At 34.1% G+C, this 21,124-nt stretch overlaps 1 protein-coding gene across 1 annotated transcript in view; it reads right to left on the minus strand.

The window, feature by feature from the left end:
- The window catches only part of KLHL4 (kelch like family member 4), a 169,567-nt gene that overhangs the window by 46,197 nt on the left and 102,246 nt on the right, over positions 1 to 21,124 (minus strand). Inside the window, 3 exon segments of the mRNA XM_078063878.1 lie at positions 399 to 623; positions 13,225 to 13,411; positions 16,091 to 16,303. Coding sequence (XP_077920004.1) covers positions 399 to 623; positions 13,225 to 13,411; positions 16,091 to 16,303 — 625 coding nt within the window.

The raw sequence follows: 21,124 nt of genomic DNA on the forward strand, positions 1-21,124 counted from the left end.
CCTCAATGATGTATTCCTTCCAAAACTTTTTATTCTTCCTAAAGTGGTACCCTTTTAAAATACATTTGAAGGGAGGCAGGATTAACAAGTATGACATCTGAAACAAGAAAAAAGTGTTTCACACGTTTTTACCATTTGATTCAGCTTTTCAACATTTTGGAGACATTTTGACTAAGGGTTTGGCTAAATCCCAATAATGTGCATTCATGATGAGCACTGGGTGATGTATGGAATTGTTGAATCACTATATGGTACACCTGAAACTTATATAATACTGTGTGTTAATTATACTGGAGTTAAAATAAAATAAAATCTCAATAATGTACAGCTGTATTAAATTTTTAAAAAGATATACTAATGATCCATTCTTTAGAAACTATGTAACATTAAGCTCTTACCTAAGCCATGCCTATGTGTTGACATGGGAGGCATCACAGTCCAGATTTTGCCAACTGGATTAAAACATTCCACAGTATTCAAAGTTTTTAAACCATCTCTTCCTCCCACGACATAGAGCTTATTATCAATAACTGCAACTCCAAACTGAAGCCTACGGCCACTCATGGTGCCAATATGTAGCCAGCTGTTGGTTCTGAGATCGTATTTTTCAATTGTAGTGGTACCTTTTAAAGGGATATTAAAAAATGGAAACTGCTTATATAAAAATTTTAGTTGGCATCATTCACATTATATTTATGTACCTATAATTTATAGCATAGAATCAGTGATTGCAACTCAAATTAAAGTACCCAACAATTCTCTAACCTGGTTGACAAGGCAAAGGTAATATTTTGCTACCATCGGATCCAAATGGAAGAGTCAGAATAAAACAGTTCATTTAACGTATATAGTTTGTATACTTGTAACGGTTTCTTTGGCTATAATATGCTACTAGTAGTACTAACACAGGTGTCAACATGATAATTTGAATCTATTACCAACTCTTTACACATCCATCATTATTTTAATTACCTATGGTCATTCAATATATGAATTTATGTCCTTTTATTCTACTCAGTTGTGTGTGTGTTGATTTAAAATACAAGTGACTAAAGAAACAGGAATGAAAATTCCTTTTAAAAGGGCCTTTGGTGTTGATTCATACAATTTTCCATGACAGTAAAATGAAGGATTATAATTAAAAATAGATTAAGATTATTTATAATTATTTATTATATTTAAGAATTTAGTTCTGAGATATTACCTACTTTATGTGTTAATAAAAGTTCATTTTCTACTCAACTAGTAAAATGTTAATTTTGCTACCATAGTATACTGTCACTACTGCCATAGTAAATTGCCACTACTTCGTAATAAATTGATAATTTTTGCATCCATGTTCATCAGTAATATTGGCCTGCAGTTATCTTTTTTAGTGGAGTCTTTACCTGGTTTTGGTATCAGGGTAATTCTGGTCTCATACAATGAATTAGAAAGTTTTCCTTCCTTTTCTATTTTTTGGAATAGTTTGAGAAGAATAGGTACTAAATCTTCTTTAAATGTTTGGCAGAATTACCCTATGAAGCCATGAAGCCCTGGACTTCTGTTTACTGAGAGACTTCTGAATACTGATTTAATTTCTTTGCTGGTTATCGGTCTATTCAAGTTTTCTATTTCTATTTTGGTAGTTTATATGTTTCTAGAAATTTATCCATTTCTTCTAGGTTGTCCAATTTGTTGGTATATAATTTTTCATAATATTCTCTTATAATTGTTTGTATTTCTGTGGTGTTGGTTATTTGTCCTCTCTCATTTTTTATTTTATTTATTTGGGGTCTTTCTCTTTTCTTTTTGATAAGTCTGGCCAGACATTTATCAATTTTATTTTTTTATTTTTTGAAACAACTAGCTCCTGGTTTCACTGATCTGTTCTATTTTTTCTTAGTTTCTATATCATTTATTTCTGCTGCAATCTTCATTATTTCCTCCCTTCTGCTGGCTTATGTTTCATTTGTTCTTATTTTTCTAGCTCCTTTAGTACATAATAAATTGTCATTTCTGTGAGCAATGCTTTTTTACCAGTCATTCAGAATAGCTGCTGCTATTTTTTAGTAAAAGTTGATTTTGCACAAGGAAGTTTCTGACTAATAACCAAGGTAGGAAATAAAGATTTATTATTCACACATATAGTGTACTTAAGACTGCTTTTGGCAGATTTACGGAATTTCATCACAAATGCATAGAGCCAACCATTGGAATAAGCGAAAAACACTTCTCAGTTGTTATTCTACTGGGCAACTTGTGGAGAAAATATAATTCATTAGTTATGATGAAAATATGTTTACATCTGAACTGTATCCACTGACCAATTATAATGCTATGGTATGAGATCATACCAAGTCAAAATTTAAGCAAAGTATATTGTATCTATGGCTGCTTCTGAAAGTTTTTCTATGTATATTAGCTTAGTGAAGATAGTGTTTATTTCTTTCCTGTAGTTTTAGATCTTTTCTGATGAATATTGCACTGTAAGTATTTATGTCTCAAGAGTTTGGATTTTCACAATAAAAACTTGTGTATATACAGATACTCATTATCCTTTATCTTTAATACCTCCATCTTTCACTGATAAGATGGATTTGGCTGAATGCTGATTTACAGATCAACAATTGCTCTATTGACTACATTTACTACTGAAAGATCAAATAACACCACTTAGAAGAATATCCTTTCTACACTAAGTATCTCTGGATGATCCTGTTAAAACTGGAATATCTACAAACACGCATCAACTTTCATTCTGTCAACCAGCCCATTTTTTTCTGAACTTTTTCAGATCTTTCTACTTCCTCATTCCAATCTTCCCAAATCTGTCTTCCTACCCACTTCTTCCTATTTTAACCTTTTATTTCAAACTCTTTTCATTAGTGGAAGTAAATAAAAAGCGAATTTAGATTGGGAAATGAAGACTAGGCTGATCTACTTACTAAAATTATAGAAATATTAATAGTGAAGTAGTCAGGAAATTGTACAAAGGTACATTAATCAAGTGCATACAGAAGATTTACACTGAAATAATGTAGAAGTCTGTTTTATGCCAAGTTAGTTTTTTTTTTTCTGGGCATTAGATGAAATATAGAAGATTAATATATCCCACATCTCTTATTTTTGTCTATGAACATATATAACTGGTAGTTCTATATCTTGAATTCTGAAGATTTCTTCAGCCCATTTACCTACCTCCACTATTGCTTCAACTAATCAAAATGTAAATCTCGTAGCTGGCCTACTATGTCAGCTCTACATTTGATGGGAAAACTTAAATTAGATTTTTTTTTTTTTTACTGACGTCTCTCCTTAGGACTCATTTTATGATGTTTCTGTGTATAAAAATCTCCTTCCCTAAAACGTTGCAAATATTGTTTCTCAATTCATCTCTAAGCTCCTATTCGACCCTCATTTATGATCTGGTCAAGAGGAAACAAAACCAACCTAACGTAGTATTGTTCAGAACATGATAGCTCCTATAGCTGTGAATATATCTGATTTAGCGATTTTGTCCATCTATTTTTTTTTTTTTAGTGTTCCATGATTAATTGTTTGCGTATAACACCCAGTGCTCCATGCAGAACGTGCCCTCTTTAATACCCATCACCAGGCTAACCCATTCCCCCACCCCCCTCCTCTCTAGAACCCTTAGTTTGTTTTTCAGAGTCCATAGTCTCTCATGGTTCGTCTCCCCCTCCGATTTCCCCCCCTTCATTCTTCCCCTCCTGCTATCTTCTTCTTCTTCTTTTTTTTTTAACATATAATGTAGTATTTGTTTCAGAGGTACAGGTCTGTGATTCAACAGTCTTACACAATTCACAGTGCTCACCATAATACATAACCTTCCCAATGTCTATCACCCAGCCACCCCATCCCTCCCATCCCCCCACCACTCTAGCAACCCTCAGTTTGTTTCCTGAGATTAAGAATTCCTCATATCAGTGAGATCATATGATACATGTCTTTCTCTGATTGACTTATTTCGCTCAGCATAATACCCTCCAGTTCCATCTACGTCATTGCAAATATATATACAATGGATTATGCAGCTGTCAAAAGGAATGGAATCTTTCCATCTATTTTTAAAATGATCTAAAAATAACTATATTAGCCTCCCATTTATCCCATGCCATACTGCCTCTCAGAATTCATTGTTTTTAATAAATGAAAAGTTACTGCATACCTTTATGTACAAAAGCCCAAAGTTTACCATTTGACCATTTTGTAAATTTTGACTCTGTGATCATACAACTTTCTGATGATTCTTTTAATATACATGGTAGGAGTTACAGTTAGCCCCAGCCACTTGTGTGATGCCTATATCTACCAACTAATTCCAAGTTAACTGTATGAGTCAAAAGGAAAATTAAGGACAGAAGAAGTACTGCATTTCCTAGACATCAAAAGGGGAAAATTCAGAAAATATCTTTAAAAAACGAAATAATGCACTCTAAGAAAAAACACACATATTGAAATTATTTTTATAGTTTTATGAAAGAATGGAAATGTAATACTGATTTATATAGATAAATGTTACCCCTTTAATGTTTTGTTATACTTAAGGTTATTTTTCTTTCTTTTCTTTCTTGGCCCTAAGTGCTCAACCTCATTTTTCTATAGATTCTAAGACCCTTAAAAAGAGAGGTCAGTTTTTGTTGTTTTGCTCTTTCTTCTAAAATAGTGGCAGTATAGCAAAAAGGAACATATAATTTAAGTAAGAATTCCACTTCCAGTCTTTCTAGATGCTTGTCCTTGGGTTGGCTATGTAACCTTAAGAGCCTCAGTTTCCTAATCTGCAAAACTGCAATACTATCTTATAGCATTATTGTGAGGATTAGAAATTATGTTTGCAAAATGCCAATGAAGGATGAGGAACTCAAAAATAGTTGTTTTTTACTATTATTGTAGTTGTCTGCAACTTCCCATAGGGCCTTTTTCTTCTCCATACACTAGGTACTCATGAAGTCTCAAATGAAACTTAGTTCCTTCCATATGAGACCGTGGTAATAGAGTCAAGGGGATTATAGGTTCACATTTCAGTCATTCTTAAAAAAACTGATAAGGAACTGTAGATACTTATTACTATTTTTTGTAACACATTCATTTTTTAATATAACTTAAACAACAGGAAGCTGAAAAATAACAAAAATAGGGAACAAACAAAAAAAAAACTACAAAGTGTTCCATTTTTTTCATTTTGCAGGTTAAACTATTATTTTTAATTAGAAACTAAGGATAACTATGCTTGCATTTTCTATGTAGTTCCCTTTAAATTTAAATATCAAACTAGACACCTTTTAAAGTGTTGTTAATATTCATTCTATTCAACAAAATGTAATAAAATATCAAGTTACCAGACTCGCAATTAATTATAGGATCTCATGGCATTTGTTATTTTCTGAAGAGCATTAGTTCTGTGAAGTTACTTTGCTACTTTATAAATAATTGCATTTACGAGCTTTTGTTTTATAGGTTTATGATTAATTAGCAAATTTCTTATATCGTCTTTCAGTTTCTAATTATACATATCAGAAGAAAGAATTGGTTTCCAGTGGCACAGAATTTTTTTTTAAGATTTTATTTATTTATTTGACAGAGAGAGACAGTGAGAGAGGGAACACAAGCAGGCAGAGTGGGAGAGGGAGAAGCAGGCTCCCCGCTGAGCAGAGAGCCCAATGCGGGGCTTGATCCCAGGACACTGGGATCATGATCTGAGCTGAAGGCAGACGCTTAACGACTGAGCCACCCAGGCGCCCCTCCAGTGGCACAGAATTTTGACTTTTGCATTATTTTTTATAAGGTATCAAATAACATTTCTATGCATGATTTGGCAGATTTTAAGTAGGTTGATTTTAATTTCTACACAACCCATATCTTAATTACAAAATTCTTGCCTCATTGTCTTGGAAACGTGGGTCTATAGACTAAGAAATCAAGTCAAAAAAGGCAGAGATATAGAAAAATGGGTTCTCAGAAGGGTTCAGAGTAGACATGATGGCCTCAGAAAGTTGTCCCTATTCCCTTTGATAAAATTCTTATGTAAAATCATTACTTCTTTCCAGGTTTAAATTGCTGACCTTGTTATCAATGTTAACAGCATTCCAATTGGTCTTAAGGTTTAACTTACTTCAAGCTATGCACTCCTGGTTTGCTGACCTAAGTCTTAAAACTAACCCACTTTCCTTGAGATTCTGCAGATCATTGACCTTGAGGAATGAAGGACCAGACTTTCCCAGAAGATAAGGCCTGGCCACATTTGAAAACAGCTGCCACTGATGTCAACAAGTCTGTTCAAGGTCATGTTAACATACAATGAACTGCCTGAGCACCAACTTCTCCTGCACATAGCCAGCTATTTCCCACACCTCCTCATTAAAACTCTATGGTTCATCTGGACTGGGAAGATGGTCTTTGGGATATTAGACCAACATCTTCCCAAGTAGCCGGCTTCTTGAATAAAGCAACCTTTCCTTTCCCACATTACTTGTGTCTCAAGTATTGTTTTTCAAGGGGAAAGCAGCCAAACCTGAATTAGGAAATGGTTCTCTGTCTGGTAAGAGATTTTGGTGAGCTAGCCAAGAGTTGTGCTTCCAATTTATCTAGCCCCCTTGGGATTCCTGGGATGGAGCAGTTGGCCAAGACAGGGCCAGGCCTTACCCATTCATTTCCCAAGCCAGTGGCTATGATAGTTGGAGCCATCTGCTTGTGGTTAGTCAACCCTAGGGTGGAGAATTTGAAGGATTTTCCCAAGCATTTGCCCAAACTCCTTTTGTTTCAGGGAGGCTCCCTGTCTTCTCCAACCTGGTGTGGACTGCTTACTTTTGCTTTTTGTTGGTGGAGAAGAAACATGCATCTGTTCAACTGTTTGAGCTGAGATCTAGGATCAAGTCAGTCCACTGACATGCATTCTGGGAGTCTTTTTTCTATGTCATCTGAGCGTTTAGCCATTTGGACCTTTCTGGGTCAATTTGTGGTACCACTGGTAAGAGAAGTGACTCAGAAGTGATTCCATACCAGTCTCTCCTTGAAGGAGAGGAATCTGTCTGTCTCAGAAGCACTTTGTCTGTTTGTCTGATTGTCTGTTTTAGGAATCTGCATAGGAATGGAAGGATTTAGTTTTGTTCCATCTGAGAGCACACTGGAGTGAATTCTGTCTGATGGGCATACTTATAGTTATGATTCCATATCTTTAAAAAATGGTATTTTATTGTAACACTTCTTGGCATATGTATGTTTTGAGCTTGAAAGAAAGAGGCCATTAAATGGATCTCTAAATTATTACACTCTTGTAAATTGGAGTTGTTTTGTCAGAGATCAGATAAATGGCATAAAATTCCCTACATTCAGGCTTTTATATTACTTCATAATAAAGATGCTGCACAGAAAGGGACCTAATTGATGGTCCAGAGAGATAAGGAGGACAAAAATCTAAGACACCTGACCTTCCTAATAATCAGAATAATAAAGAAAAGTAGGCGGAATACAGGCAGACACTGGAAATCCTAACTCCATCTGCGCAAGCACTAACACCAGAACCAATGCCCAACCCACTGTCTGCTTTTCCACCTCCACCAGAAAGCTGTAAAGCAAAGGAGAAAAAAAAAACAAAAAACTGTTTTTCAGGAAGGAGAAACAAAAAACGGAGATGGAGGAATGTTAATCCAAACTCTAAATCTGCCTCTGGCCTTGCCAGTGGCACCCCTGCTGCCTCTTGCTCTGTCTTCCCTCTCCTTCTTTTCTTGTACCACAATGGGTGCCTCTCGCTCAGTGGCTCCTATACCATCCTTGGTGCCTTCAGCACCATTGACTCCTGCTCCTCCTAGCCTCACTACTGAAGAGCAAAAAGCACCCCAAGCTGTTGGGCCACATCCTTATGAGGTTCAAACTGGAGCAACTCCTAAATCAACATGAAGGGGCCCAAGGGCTCCCCTGGACTTAAACTGCTTACTTCAGATTTCTCCACAAGAGGCCCAGATAAAATTGACAGTGGGAAACAAATTAATTGACTTTTTAGTGGACAAGGGTGTAACATATTTGTTATTAAAGCCAATCAAAGTTGATGGTTTAATTAAAATAAACATGTCTTTTGGAGTTATCATCATCAAATATAATACAGATAACTAGCTTTTATTCTACCTGAATGTATTAGTTAAATTCTTGTTGTAACTGTTACAATTTGTCAATAACAATTACTTAAAATAATGATTGATTTTATCTAATGAAGTTTACATGGGTAATTGTTAAGAACAAGTAGGTTGAATAGATTAAAAAAGTGTAAAGGTAAACTTTTAAATAGCTTCCAAAATCTTTGGTAACTTGAAACTTTGAAGTTTTGCTAGGTTAAATAATAAATTGGGTTAAATTCATTGTATGTCCAAATCTTTACAAAATAAGATAAAATGTTAATGTTTTAACATTAATTACTAAATATAGGTTTATCTGATTTTACCTTTTTATTATAGAAAACTAAATATACTTGGATCTGCTAATAAGCATGTCTTATGCTTTATTAAAAAGTTCTATGAAAAAAATCACATTTTATAAAATATAAAATATATTCATAAATTTGCCAATCTAAAAAATTCTGGTCTAATAGACCATCCACAACTGGTTACTACTTAGTTTTCACTGGAGAAAGGTTTCTGAGAGTTAAAATTTTGATACATGTGATTGAGACAGCTAGAAATGGTAAGGAAAACAACTCTGCATATAGGAAAACAGGAGATATGTAAGAAAGGCATGAGGAATAAAAATACATTTTTGTTGAGGGGAAAAGTAATTTTTCCTAAAATAAGACTGGCTATTTATAGAGAGGTAAGAGTTATGACAAAATTTGAATTATAAAAGCAGTTAGAAAGTTTATGAAGGGAATCTTTGGAAAAAAATACTTATGGTCAGGACTCACTAAGATTGGAATAAATGAATTTTAAAAGAACAGTGATATAAGATTGGAATTTGTTTTTTCTCTAGAAATTGGCTTAACTTTGTTAAAAAGACAAAATTTATTTTATGTTGGTCTGCTCTTAATAAGAAATTATAAACAAAGTATTTTATTTTTATCTGCACAGAAAAACAAGGTTTCTATGTTTGTTTTTAATTAGGTCTTTGATTACTAAATCTTCTCAATATTAAAGGAACTAAGTTTTGCTAACAACTATGTAAACCTTTATTTTTGCCTTTGGGATCTCTTATTGTCACCTTGGTTAAATAAATAATAAAATATAAATTTTATAGTGATCTATGATCTTATTTAGGCATGTAGTTTAGAATCTTCTGAGGTTCTTAACAAACTTCCTAAAAATTCAAATTCTAAATAAAGTCTTTTTGATTTATTAGTCTTGTTTATTTGGTATGTTAAGTTACACTGGAAGCATTGTCAAACAAATAATGATTAATTTTCTTAGGTTATATTATGTGGGTAAATGTCAGGATGGTTTTAAAAATTATGTAAAATTCCTAAAATTTTAATATATCTTGGCATAATGTTATCACATGTAATTCTAATTATTAAAATGTTCTGCATCACAGAAATAACTGCATTTCCTTGACAAACACATTATAATAAACTCTTATCAGATTTTTAAACATGGCCGTTTTTGAATCTTTTGTCCCTTGCAATTATTCTGATGTTCTTGCAAAATGCATTTCAGCTTCAAGGAGTTTCCTGAAAAGGACTTTTGACAGATGCAGGTCTGATACTTTTAAGATCATAAAACTAAACTAAGAATTTCCAGAACTAATGGAAAAACTGCATTGAAACAGAGCAAGAATTAATAATATGGGACTAAGTAACTTAAAAAATGATTATATTTTTATAATTCTTATTTAAATCATTGCTGTTTCTCTAATGTTTTCCAAATTTAAGGAAACTTTTTCTCTTAAGATATCTATGACTTACAGAAATTTGGTAAAAATATTATTTTGTAGGAACACCTAGGTGGCTCAGTTGGTTCAATGTCTGCCTTCAGCTCAGGTCATGATCCAAGGGTCCTGGGATCCAGTCCAGCATTGTGCTCCTTGCTCAGCAGGATGCCTACTTCACTCTCTGCCTACCCCTCCCCCGCTTGTGCTTTTGTTCTCTCTCTGACAAAAATAAATAAATAAAATCTTTAAAAAATATTATTTTGTAAACAAACTGAAGTATTTATTTTTCTTGCTACCTGATCCCTGAAGAATTTGGAAACTCTCAAGGAATATTCTTTCTGTCATGGTAATTATCATTATTTGCATAAATTCAATGAAAATGGGTACTCCTTATAACAAGATACTATTGGAAACAATGGTTATTTTACCAAGGCTTTAAGTGGAATGTCATATTTAAGAAAGACATACATAGACTCAGATATAACCAGACAGCTTTAAGGAACTAAAGTTGACTGTATGGAGCCAATAAAGACCCTTGGAAATGTTGGCCTGACACATTGCTTACAGAGTTCCCACCAGCCTTACTGGGTGAGTAAAAAATGTCAGTTCTTGGAAGGTGCAGGAATCTCAAGATATTTCAGGGACCTCAGGAAAAGAAGAAGTCACTCAAATCTACAGGTATTACAGGCAAATCTGATGACAAGTTTTTTGCCTGGCTTCTGGCCTTGAGAGGCTATTGAAAGTTTAATCTAAAATTCATTGTAAAACCTTCCACCAAAGCAGGTTTTAAAACAATCTCTATGGTCAATCACCATTCTTGCTGTACTTATGTAAACAATTATGTAAAAATTAATTAAATTTTTTAAAACTAAACTTATCTTACAAACAAATCAGTCTTAATTTGGCTATCTTTGACAGGAGTGAGGGTGACTTTAGAAAGAAAGATTATATCTCAGTAACACACCTTCATGAATGTTAGATTCTGGTTCTGATTATCTTTGAGTGTTTGTTGTTTCCTTATAAAACTGGCCTGGATCTAAATTCTTCTGGTTTCCTCCAATATCTGGCTATGACTCTCCAAAATAAGGTTTCCAATGCTCTCCTATTCTCTTGTCTTAAAATAATTAAGAAATAAAACTGCCCTTTTTCCTGAAACCCTGAAAATTGAAGCTAGACAACTCAAGAGAAACTTCAGAGAAATTGCCACAATAGCTCATATATAGACAATCTTCATGCCTGTTGCTCTATGAGCCACTCAAAAGAATCACTGGAGACATTTAAACTATAAACCATAAAAATCCATCAGATTGCCAGTGTCTGCTCCCACTCCATCTGAAGATGCTTTGAGCCTGACATCTAAAACTCCTCTCATTGGGACCCCTTAGAACCAGATACTGGGTTTATAATTTGCTCCAAGCATTAACCTTTGTTTTTTGTTTGTTTGTTTCCATAGACATTGGGAAGGATATATGTTGTGGTGAGCACTGTGAATTGTGTAAGACTGATAAATCACAGAACTGTACCCCTGAAACAAATACATTATATGTTAATAATAATAAAAGAAAGTACACCAACCTCAGTAATAGAATATATTATATAGCTTACATACGTTTGTGTTGCTGTGCTTTCAATGTGTGTAGCTGCTATTAAGACTACTCAGAAAAAAAAAAAAAAAAAAAAAAAAAAAGACTACTCAGATAAGGGCGCCTGGGTGGCTCAGGTGGTTAAGCGACTGCCTTCGGCTCAGGTCATGATCCTGGAGTCCCTGGATTGAGTCCTGCATCGGGCTCCCTGCTTGGCGGGGAGTCTGCTTCGCCCTTTGACCCTCCCCCCTCTCATGTGGTTTCTCTCTCTCTCAAATAAATAAATAAAATCTTAAAAAAAAAGATTACTCAGATAAAATTCATCTGAAGGTATGGAAAAAAAAGAAATGCCTCTTATTAATTACCTGATTGCTTGCTGAACAAGGTAGAGTCTATATAATAGCTAACACCGATTGCTGTACCTATATTAACTAGTCCTTGGAAGTAAGAACCTAGAGAGACAAAATCAGGCAGCAAGCCACATGGCTGCAACAGGCCCTTGCCCACAACATCCCATTTTTCTAAGGTGGCTGGGACTAGTTTACTGATCTATTCTCTTTGATACTGGTCTATTCTCTTGGTGTCAGATCAATTTTAGAGGGAATGATAAAATTGGGCTTAACTATACTGTTACTATTCCTTAGACTATACTTGGAGATAAAGTTAATGATGCCATGTAGTGCCAAACAATGTAGAAAAATGAGGTAAAAAAACTACCTCTGATACCCCTCCATGAGAACAAGGAACCAAAAGCTAAGTCCTGCACCCATGTCAAATCCTTCCATTCCAAAGCCCATAGTCTGCCCTAATTCAGCTTGAAGCAGTTACAGATGATGGACCTCTATGTATGTTCCATAGAAATGGAATGAAGGATTGACAGTGGGGATTTGTAACAGCACTCCAACTGGTCTTAAGTGTTAACTTACTTCAAGCTTATGGACTCCTTGTTTGTTGACCTAAGTCCCTTGGTTTATAATAGAATTAACCTACTTTCCTTGAGATTTTGCAGACCATTGGCCTTAAGGAATGAAGGACCAGACTATCCCAAAAGATAAGGCCTGACCACATTTGAAAACAGCTGCCCAGCAAGTCTGTTCAAGGTCATGTTGACATATGATTAACTGCCTGAGCACAAGTTTCCCCTGCACATAGCCCCCACCATTTCCCAAACTTCTCTGTTAAAACCCTCTGGTTTCATCTATACTGGGGAGATGGTCTTCAAGACATTAGTCCACCATCTGCCCAAGATGCTGACTTTCTGAATCTTTCTTTTCCCACCATTACTTGTCTCTCAAGTACTGACTTTCACATGGCGAGCAGCTGAACCTCAGTTTGGAACCAGTTTTCTATCCTGTAGCACCAACACTTCAAGATTCTTTGTAACTGGTCTTTGAGCATCTAATAGGAACTTGCAGCAAGGCCCCTCTTCTATTTCTGTCAAAAAATAAATATGCTTTTCTTTATACAAATTTTCTAAACCCTTCTATTTATGATAAACCTTAAGTAAGTTTTCCTTGAAAACATCTTATATTGCAAAGCAAATGCTCAAATTTAAAAATTGTTGCCATAAAATAAAAGTACCTATTAAGAGCTTAGCTAACACTAATTAAAGGATTATATCCCCATAAGTTAAGAAAAAAATTGTAAAATTACATAAATTATGCTATTTATTAAAATTAGCTTTAGATGCACAAAATTAAATATTGCTTTAATTCCACCTTCATAATTTGGGGGATGTTTAGAATATATTTTTTTAAATGATACTTTCTAAATTAATCATTCCTGTTACCTTTCATAGCATCCATGCCTCCCACAGCATAAAGTGCCCCCACAGTTGATTTTCTAGGCTTTGTCCGAGGGCTTTGCATCATAGGTCTTCTCTCAGGTAAGAGATGGTACTTCATAGCTTCCATTAGGAGCTTCTGACACTCAAGATCACCAGCAAACATAGAACTGTTTTCAAGATCCACCAGTAACTGAAAAGTAACGATGCATGGTATATGAAGTAAATAACCTACCATTAAAAATAACATATTTTTGCTTATATAACCTTGGAGAAAACTTGAGCTAATTCAAATGTAAAAGTGTTAGTATTTTAAGTTACTTAGTAACATATGTTTATGTTCACTTATGAGTTAAAATGATTAAAGATCTCATAGTAGTAGCTACTGATCTGTTCAGATTTATTTGACATATTATACATCTTTTGAATAGATACACATATAATATCAAGAAGTGAAAGTGAAAAGACACTTAGAAAATGAGTTAGTGAAAGCAGTTCACAATGGGTTACTGAAAGCAGTTCAAGAGACTATCTATGCCTACACAAAACAAGCATCTTCCAGTCTACTGTATGTAGCCAAATAAGCAGCCACCTTATTGGTGGATTTAGAGAAATTGGTACAAGCATGCCCAGTTAAAATAAAGTAATATCACCCATAAAGAACTGCATCTTTATCATCAAATCACTTTTGTAAAGTATTCTGAAAGTAGATGCTTTTTATCTGTACATGTACATGTGTACATCAGTAAAGCGTATGTGTTAGTAGGTAGCCAAAACATTAGCAATAGTAGATGATCAATCCTTTCTAACCATCATTGCCTGGCAGACACTAAGACCCTCATTGAATGGGATAAAAGCTAAGTAAAATATTTTTCCTGAGGTGAGCTGAGGAGAAGTGAAGAGCTTGTTTCAGAATTTTACCAAGGGTCATTTATATTGGTTCATTGGAGTTTTGGGTCTACAGTATCATAGGACATTGGGAGGAATTGCAGTTTGAAGTGGAAATGCTAATCTCATCCCATAAAACTTCCCTGAAATTTCCTGTTCTGCAGTGCTTAATCCCAGCTTAGTTCTCTTATGGATAACTATTTTGACTTGGCTGGTGAGACCTCAAGCATTTCCTTAATGCATATGCTGCGGAAAATAAGTTTGAAAACTGAGTTATGTAACTTTATTTCAAAATATTCTTCAGGGATTTACCACCATTCTCTTCATATGTTTCATTTCTAGAATAGTTTTTAAAGTCACTATTAAAGTTGTTTTGGAAGGTCTATATTCTGTATGATATTACCCACCACTACCACCATTAGGAAAAGTTCACAACAGTCCACACTTTAGGCATAAGGCATACTCAGGGATGGGAGGCCAAAGACCATTGGTTGTGAGTTTGGGCTGGAAATTTCTCCTCATTCCAATAAAGTAAGACAAGTCCAAACTAAGCAGTTTGCTGAAAGAACATATAGAAAAAGCAATATAAAGTTAAGGGCCTCTGATCCATTATACCAGTGCATCTCAGTTTTTTTGCATATCTAAGAATCATCTGGTGAACTTATTAAAACATGGATTCCTTGACCTCACCCCCATAAATTGTTTCAGTACGTCTGTGGTGGGGGCTTGGAAAATTGGGTTTCTAACAAGCTCTAAGGAAATACTAAGCTGCTAGCTCAGTCATTTTGAGTAGCACTGCCTTAGAGAATCTAATGAATCATATAGAACCCTCTCATGAGAATAAGGCATGCAAGTATACACACATTCACACAAACATAAAATTTCCAAAGATTCTGAACCTTGGTTCTAAAATTACATGTATATTTTAATGTTTCTCTTTTTGGTGTTACCATTGCCTTGCCTTTTGAATAAATTTGCTATACCCAAGAAAGCAGTCAGTGTTCTTTCATTGCATATGGATAAATTCTTCATAGTAAATATGTAGCTCCATGGATTTAATTAACAGATAAAAGTAAAAAAAAAAGTAGAAAAATCATCAGTAAATTAATATTCTATTTTTGAATATTAGCATTTAATTGGTAATTTGTTGAAAATTTATTAATTTTAATGTTTATGAAACTACTGATCCACTAGATCTAGATGAAGCTCCTCCTTCCAATGTGGATGATGTTTGATGATTTCAGTCACAGGCTATATAATATATGAAATGTGCATATGTGCAATATATTTATATATATACAATATACAATTGATATCTACTGTTGATCAATTTGCTACAGAAAAAAATTGTTATCACCAATGGTAGAAGTATATAATGAGACTGCACTCCAACCTCACTAAGCTTCACTTACTAAAATTCAGTATGAGGTAGGTCAATCCCAAATCATATCCAAGGGTGTTTGTTTTTAGAATCATTTTTACTATAATCCTCCAGCATGTATGATAAGGATGTAATTATAATGATTCTGTAGTTCATCTGAAGCTACTATAGTATGATTTCAATCATAGCAGGTAATTAACCATGTTAGTATTAGCCAGACTAACTCCTTGCTAAAGTCTCCTTTGGGATGCTACTATATTGGTTATTATCAGCTTGCCTAGAAGGTGGGCAGGAAAAGAAAAAATAGAGCCTAGTCATTTTCTCTGCTTCTTACAAGTGCTGTTTGATGAGGAAGAAACTGAAACTAAAGAATATGCTTTCTTAGATTTTTTTTTAGGGATTATCTGTAGCTTTTTTTAATACTTGTTTTCTCTGCATCATAAATAGTGCTAATTGAAGGTTGGATATGTCCTTCTGTGAGACAAATACTATACACTCCAGTTAACAGAAATCCTATAAATAAAATAAAATTAGACAAAAAAGGAATGGATTTATGTTTAGTGGTAGTTTAGAACTATATGTTACCTGGGTAAATTTCCATACCTGTGGTGGAAGTAATGGCAGTCTGATATAAGAAAGCAACATTGCTAGGTCTCGTTGCCTAGCCTGCACATCATGCCCCACCCATTGCATTAGAGCGTGGAAAATTGTTTCTTCATCAGGCACATTAATGTCATCACTGCACAGAAGTTTCGAAATTTCATTAGCTGGAAGCAGGAGGAATTCTTGGTTCTTTATTACCTCAATGAAGTGTTCCTAGAAAAGAAAGGTTTTCTACTGAAACTTTCTACTTTAGAAATGTCTTAACCAAACAAGCATATGAACACTTTGCTTTGTTAAAATTCAGAAAAGACCAGAGGGACAGGTATATGCATTTATAACAAATAGGTGCCATTGCTGCCTGTGACAGAGGGCATGGGGAGTCTTCTGAAGTTGAGGAGCTAAATGTTTCCCCTGAGAATTATTTATTGAACTCAGGTAAAGGGATTAACTGCTTCATAGGCCACATTGGTAGTGCCTGAGTTGATACCAGTTCTTTTCTCTCCTAGCTGTTGTAGGTGGCAACAACTTACGACTCCAGAAGTGACTGATGTTGAGTTGGTCTTTAGCCAAAACCCTTAAGAGAAAGGGTGGAAATTTTCAAGGGGGAGGCTACCTTGAAGACCTGGGAGAGGTAACTCTGGCTGTGCATTTGAGGGGGCAACATACTGAATTCCTTTGAGTTGAGACAAACAGATTGATGAAAAACTCTTTTCTCTTATGGAAAAGCATGATCTATTAACCAAGGCAAATGTATATTTTACAATGGATAATACACAGATTTAGGACAATCTAAAAGGGACTTTTATGGAGTTATTTTTTGGGGGGTGAATGGGGTTGTCTTGCAATTTTTATATATTATTCCTTAATTCTCTCTTCTGTCACAGTGTTATATTTTATCAAGTATCAAATTTCATGCAGCTGTGTTTCAAATTTTTTTCTTCAAAACACCACTATATATTTTTTCTTATTTATAATGTTGCATATTTTTCTATGACAACACAATTATCTTTTTCAACATTTTTCATAGTAAAAAAAATCTCAAGTTTTAAATGTGATATACTTCCAAAATGGAGATAAACCTGTCTAGTTGGTAATTTATGTTGCAAAATAAAGAGATATTCTTGAAGCAGCTTAAAACAGCCTCTAAATAAATTGGGGGGAATCTTGGATAAATCAAATCACTCCCTCAGCTCCACTCAGAGTTTAGTCATTGTGGAACTGAGTTAGCTTAATAGTAAAATTATTCATACAAAAACCAATTTTTGATAGACCCATCAGGGAGCTCTGGTACCATAAATTCCAAGCTAAATTGTCTATTTAAATGAAGAGCCCTCTTGTGACTAAGGTAAACAATTAAGAGAGGACTACTGTTTTTAATGTAGCAGATGTCCCTGGTTGAAAACCCTCTCACCTACAGCAAAGTAATGGAACTAGTACTATAACTAATAATACGTTACATTTGTACAGCACATCACACTTTCACAAACATTAAGTCAAAAAAAAAAAAACACATTAAGTCATCACCAATATGATCTTGTAGGAGGTGAAATCATTCTGATGAGAAAATAGGCTATGTGAATTGTTTGGTCTCCTGTGCAATAAATGGCAAAGTATAGACTCAAGCCTAAGTCTTTAGGTCTACTCCATTTTGCTCAACACTGCAACTGCCTTTCATAAGTGACATAATTTTTATGAATGGGTTAAGGAAAAGATAAAACTCTAAAAATGTATGGTTACCTATTACTGGTAGTGTATGTAAACTCTGAGAGTTTATATTGTTATGTCAATATGACAGAAGACCCTATATCTCATTCTCCTTTCTATCCACTCTCCAATGAAAGAAAAGAAAAATAGAAAGCAAATGAGAGAGAGAGAGAGAGAGAGATTGGCCCAGTTGGTAAAACCTACTCAGTGGTTAATGTGGATCATAGAAAAATCTATCAAATTAGGTTATGCATTTGAAAAAGTTAAGAAGTGATTCAAATAGTTTATATGATGGTCAATTTATATAGCAAGAAATTAGAGTTTATGATAGAATTTGTTATGGTTCCAGAGAAACTTCCCGATGAGACTACTGAAAATTGTTTGGCAATATAGTAACCTAGTCTAAATAAAAAAAAATAAATATATTGATTTAAAGTATACACATGGCACTGCAATATCCAGTACTGTAGAGAAATATTTAGTTAAGCTTAAAGAATAATTTTAAATTGTTTTATTTTGGAATTATTTTGTTTCTAATTTCAAGATAAACACTTTCTTCTATACACCTTTCCAAGAGGTTTGATAGTCATTTTTTAATCCACACTTAGTTTGTTGTAAAACTTACTAGATAAATATAACATACTTGCTGAGTGTTTCATCAGTGCAGACTACTATTTATGGAATTATGATGGCTAATTTAATGTGTCGACTTGACTTACCCATGGAGTGTCTAGATTTTGTATCAAACATTATTCTGGGTGTATCTGTGAGGATGTTTCTGAATGAAGCCCATTCACATTAGGGAGGGAGATTATGTTTTACACAGTCTAATATTCAAATGTTTGTAATTGAGTCTTGAGAGTTCAACATTATTCTTAAAAATTAAAATTATTTGTATTTTAATAATATCAGTACAGTATTACAAAAACATTATTATAGCAAGACCTTTTCCTCCTTTGCTTTATTTATAGTAGATACTAAAATAACTGAAGAAAGGGAGTTAAGTGAGACAGCAGTAATGTGCTTTTTGCACATCCCACTTTAACATTCAATTTCAGCCACATAATAAGAAAAGGAAGACAAGTTCATTTTGAGCAACAAAAAATAATTCAAGCTGTTTATCAGAATGTGTTTTGACAGTGAGAGTAAGATAACAGACAGGAAACTTAATACTTAGTTTAAGAATTTAAGTAAATTAACAGGTAGTTTTCATGTTTGGCTTTTGTGGTAGGATTATTCTTTGAACTATATAACTGATGTTCCTATAGACTATATGGCATCTGTATTTAGCACATAGGAATATAAATAGTATGATTCGGTAACATATATTAAACTGTCAATCCATTATAATTCTCCCAATAATGCTATAGTTTGAGGACTTTGTTTGAAACTTCAAATTTTGAACAATGACCAGGGATGGGAAAAAGAGGGAGAAAGTTTTACCAGGAAAATTTAGAGAATTCAAATATTGGAAAGTTTAAAAATTTAAGATCTGTATTAAATGTTAACAAAATATTGTTTATATGCCTCTCAATCATAAACTCATAATGTTAATTTTATTTTTAGATGTGATTCTCTATTGTTTGCTTTTATGTACTTGCCTTTTTGTTTTTGAATCTTAAATAACCATAGCAATATTCTTAGCTTGAAAGATTTATCTTTTTGATCGGGTTTTACAGAAAGATCCATCTCATATTTTTCCTGCTTCAGAGGTTCAAAAGTTCATTTTCTTTTTTTTTTAAAGATTTTATTTATTTATTTATTTGACAGAGAGAGAGAGAGAGAGCGCATGCACAAGTAGGCAGAGGGAGAGGGAGAAACAGGCTCCCTGCTGAGCAGAGAGCCTGATCCCAGGACCCTGGGAACATGACTTGAGCCAAAAGCAGCCGCTTAACCGACTGAGCCACAGGTGCCCCAAAAGTTCATTTTCTTCTTTGCATCAGGGAATTATTAGCATTAATGGTAATTTAATATCCTCTGACTACTTTTTCTGGTCTCCCTATAATCTATATTTCATGTCACTATAACTTGACTGAATAAAGATAGTCTTATCCCATTCAATTTTAAAAGAATTAACACATACAAACATGTTCAGTTAATTTATTATAATTACTTATAGAATTGAGAAGGATTTTAAGTTAGTTAAGTTAAAGGATTGAACTGCAAGTTGTTTTTAACCAAAATAGATATTTTTGTTAAGACATAAAATATCCATTCAGTAGAATTGGCTGATTTTGATAGTTCTTAAGCTCTTCCAGTTAATATTGATATATTAATTAGTTTTTGTTCTTATTGAATGTTTTTTATATTGAATTCCTTTTCTTATTGAATGTTATTTAACTTTCATTAGAAATCATAATGTATACAATTTTAGAAACTAAAGTTCTAATATTACAAAAAATCAAGGACAAAGAAACAAATGATCTGATTAAAAAATGAGAAGACATGAATAGATATTTTTCCAAAGAAGACATATAGATGGCCAACAGATACATGAAAAGATGTTCAACATCACTCATCATCAGAAAAATACAAATGAAAATTACAATGAGATATCACCTCACACCTGTCGGAATGGTTAAAACTAACAGCACAAGAAACAAAAGATGTTGTTGAGGATGTGGAGAAAGGGGAACCCTCTTACACTGCTGTTGGGAATGTGAACTGGTGCAGCCACTCTGGAAAACAGGATGGAGGTTCATCAAAAAGTTAAAAATAGAACAGCCCTATCATCCAGCAACTGCACTACTAGGTATTTACCTAAATAATACAAAAATACTAATTTGAAGGGATGCATGCCCCCTGATGTTTATAGCAGCATCATCAACAATTGCCAAATTGTGGAAAGAGCCCAAATGTCCATCAGCTGATGAATGAATAAAGAAGAAATGGGGTGTGTGTGTGTGTGTGTGTGTGTGTGTGTGTGTATTACTCAGCCATCAAAAAGAATGAACTATTGCTATTTGCAACAATGTGGTTGGAGCTACAGAGTATTTAAGCAAAATAAGTCAGTCAGAGAAAGGAACATACCATATGCCTTCACTCATGTGTGGAATTTAAGAAACAAATGATCACGGGGGAAAAAAAAGAGAGACAAACCAAGAAACAGACTCTTAAATATAGAAAACAAACTGATGGGTACCAGAGGGCAGGTAGGTGGGAGGATGGGTTAAATAGGTGATGGGGATTAAGGAGTGCACTTGTGATGAGCACCGGTGCTGTATGTACATGTTGAATCACTAAATTGTACACCTGAAACTAATAATGCACTGTATGCTAACTAACTGGAATGTAAATAAAAACTTAAATCAGGGATGGGGCGCCCGGGTG

Source organism: Halichoerus grypus, chromosome X, assembly GCF_964656455.1.
Source record: "Halichoerus grypus chromosome X, mHalGry1.hap1.1, whole genome shotgun sequence".
In the NCBI taxonomy this organism is placed as follows: domain Eukaryota; kingdom Metazoa; phylum Chordata; class Mammalia; order Carnivora; family Phocidae; genus Halichoerus; species Halichoerus grypus.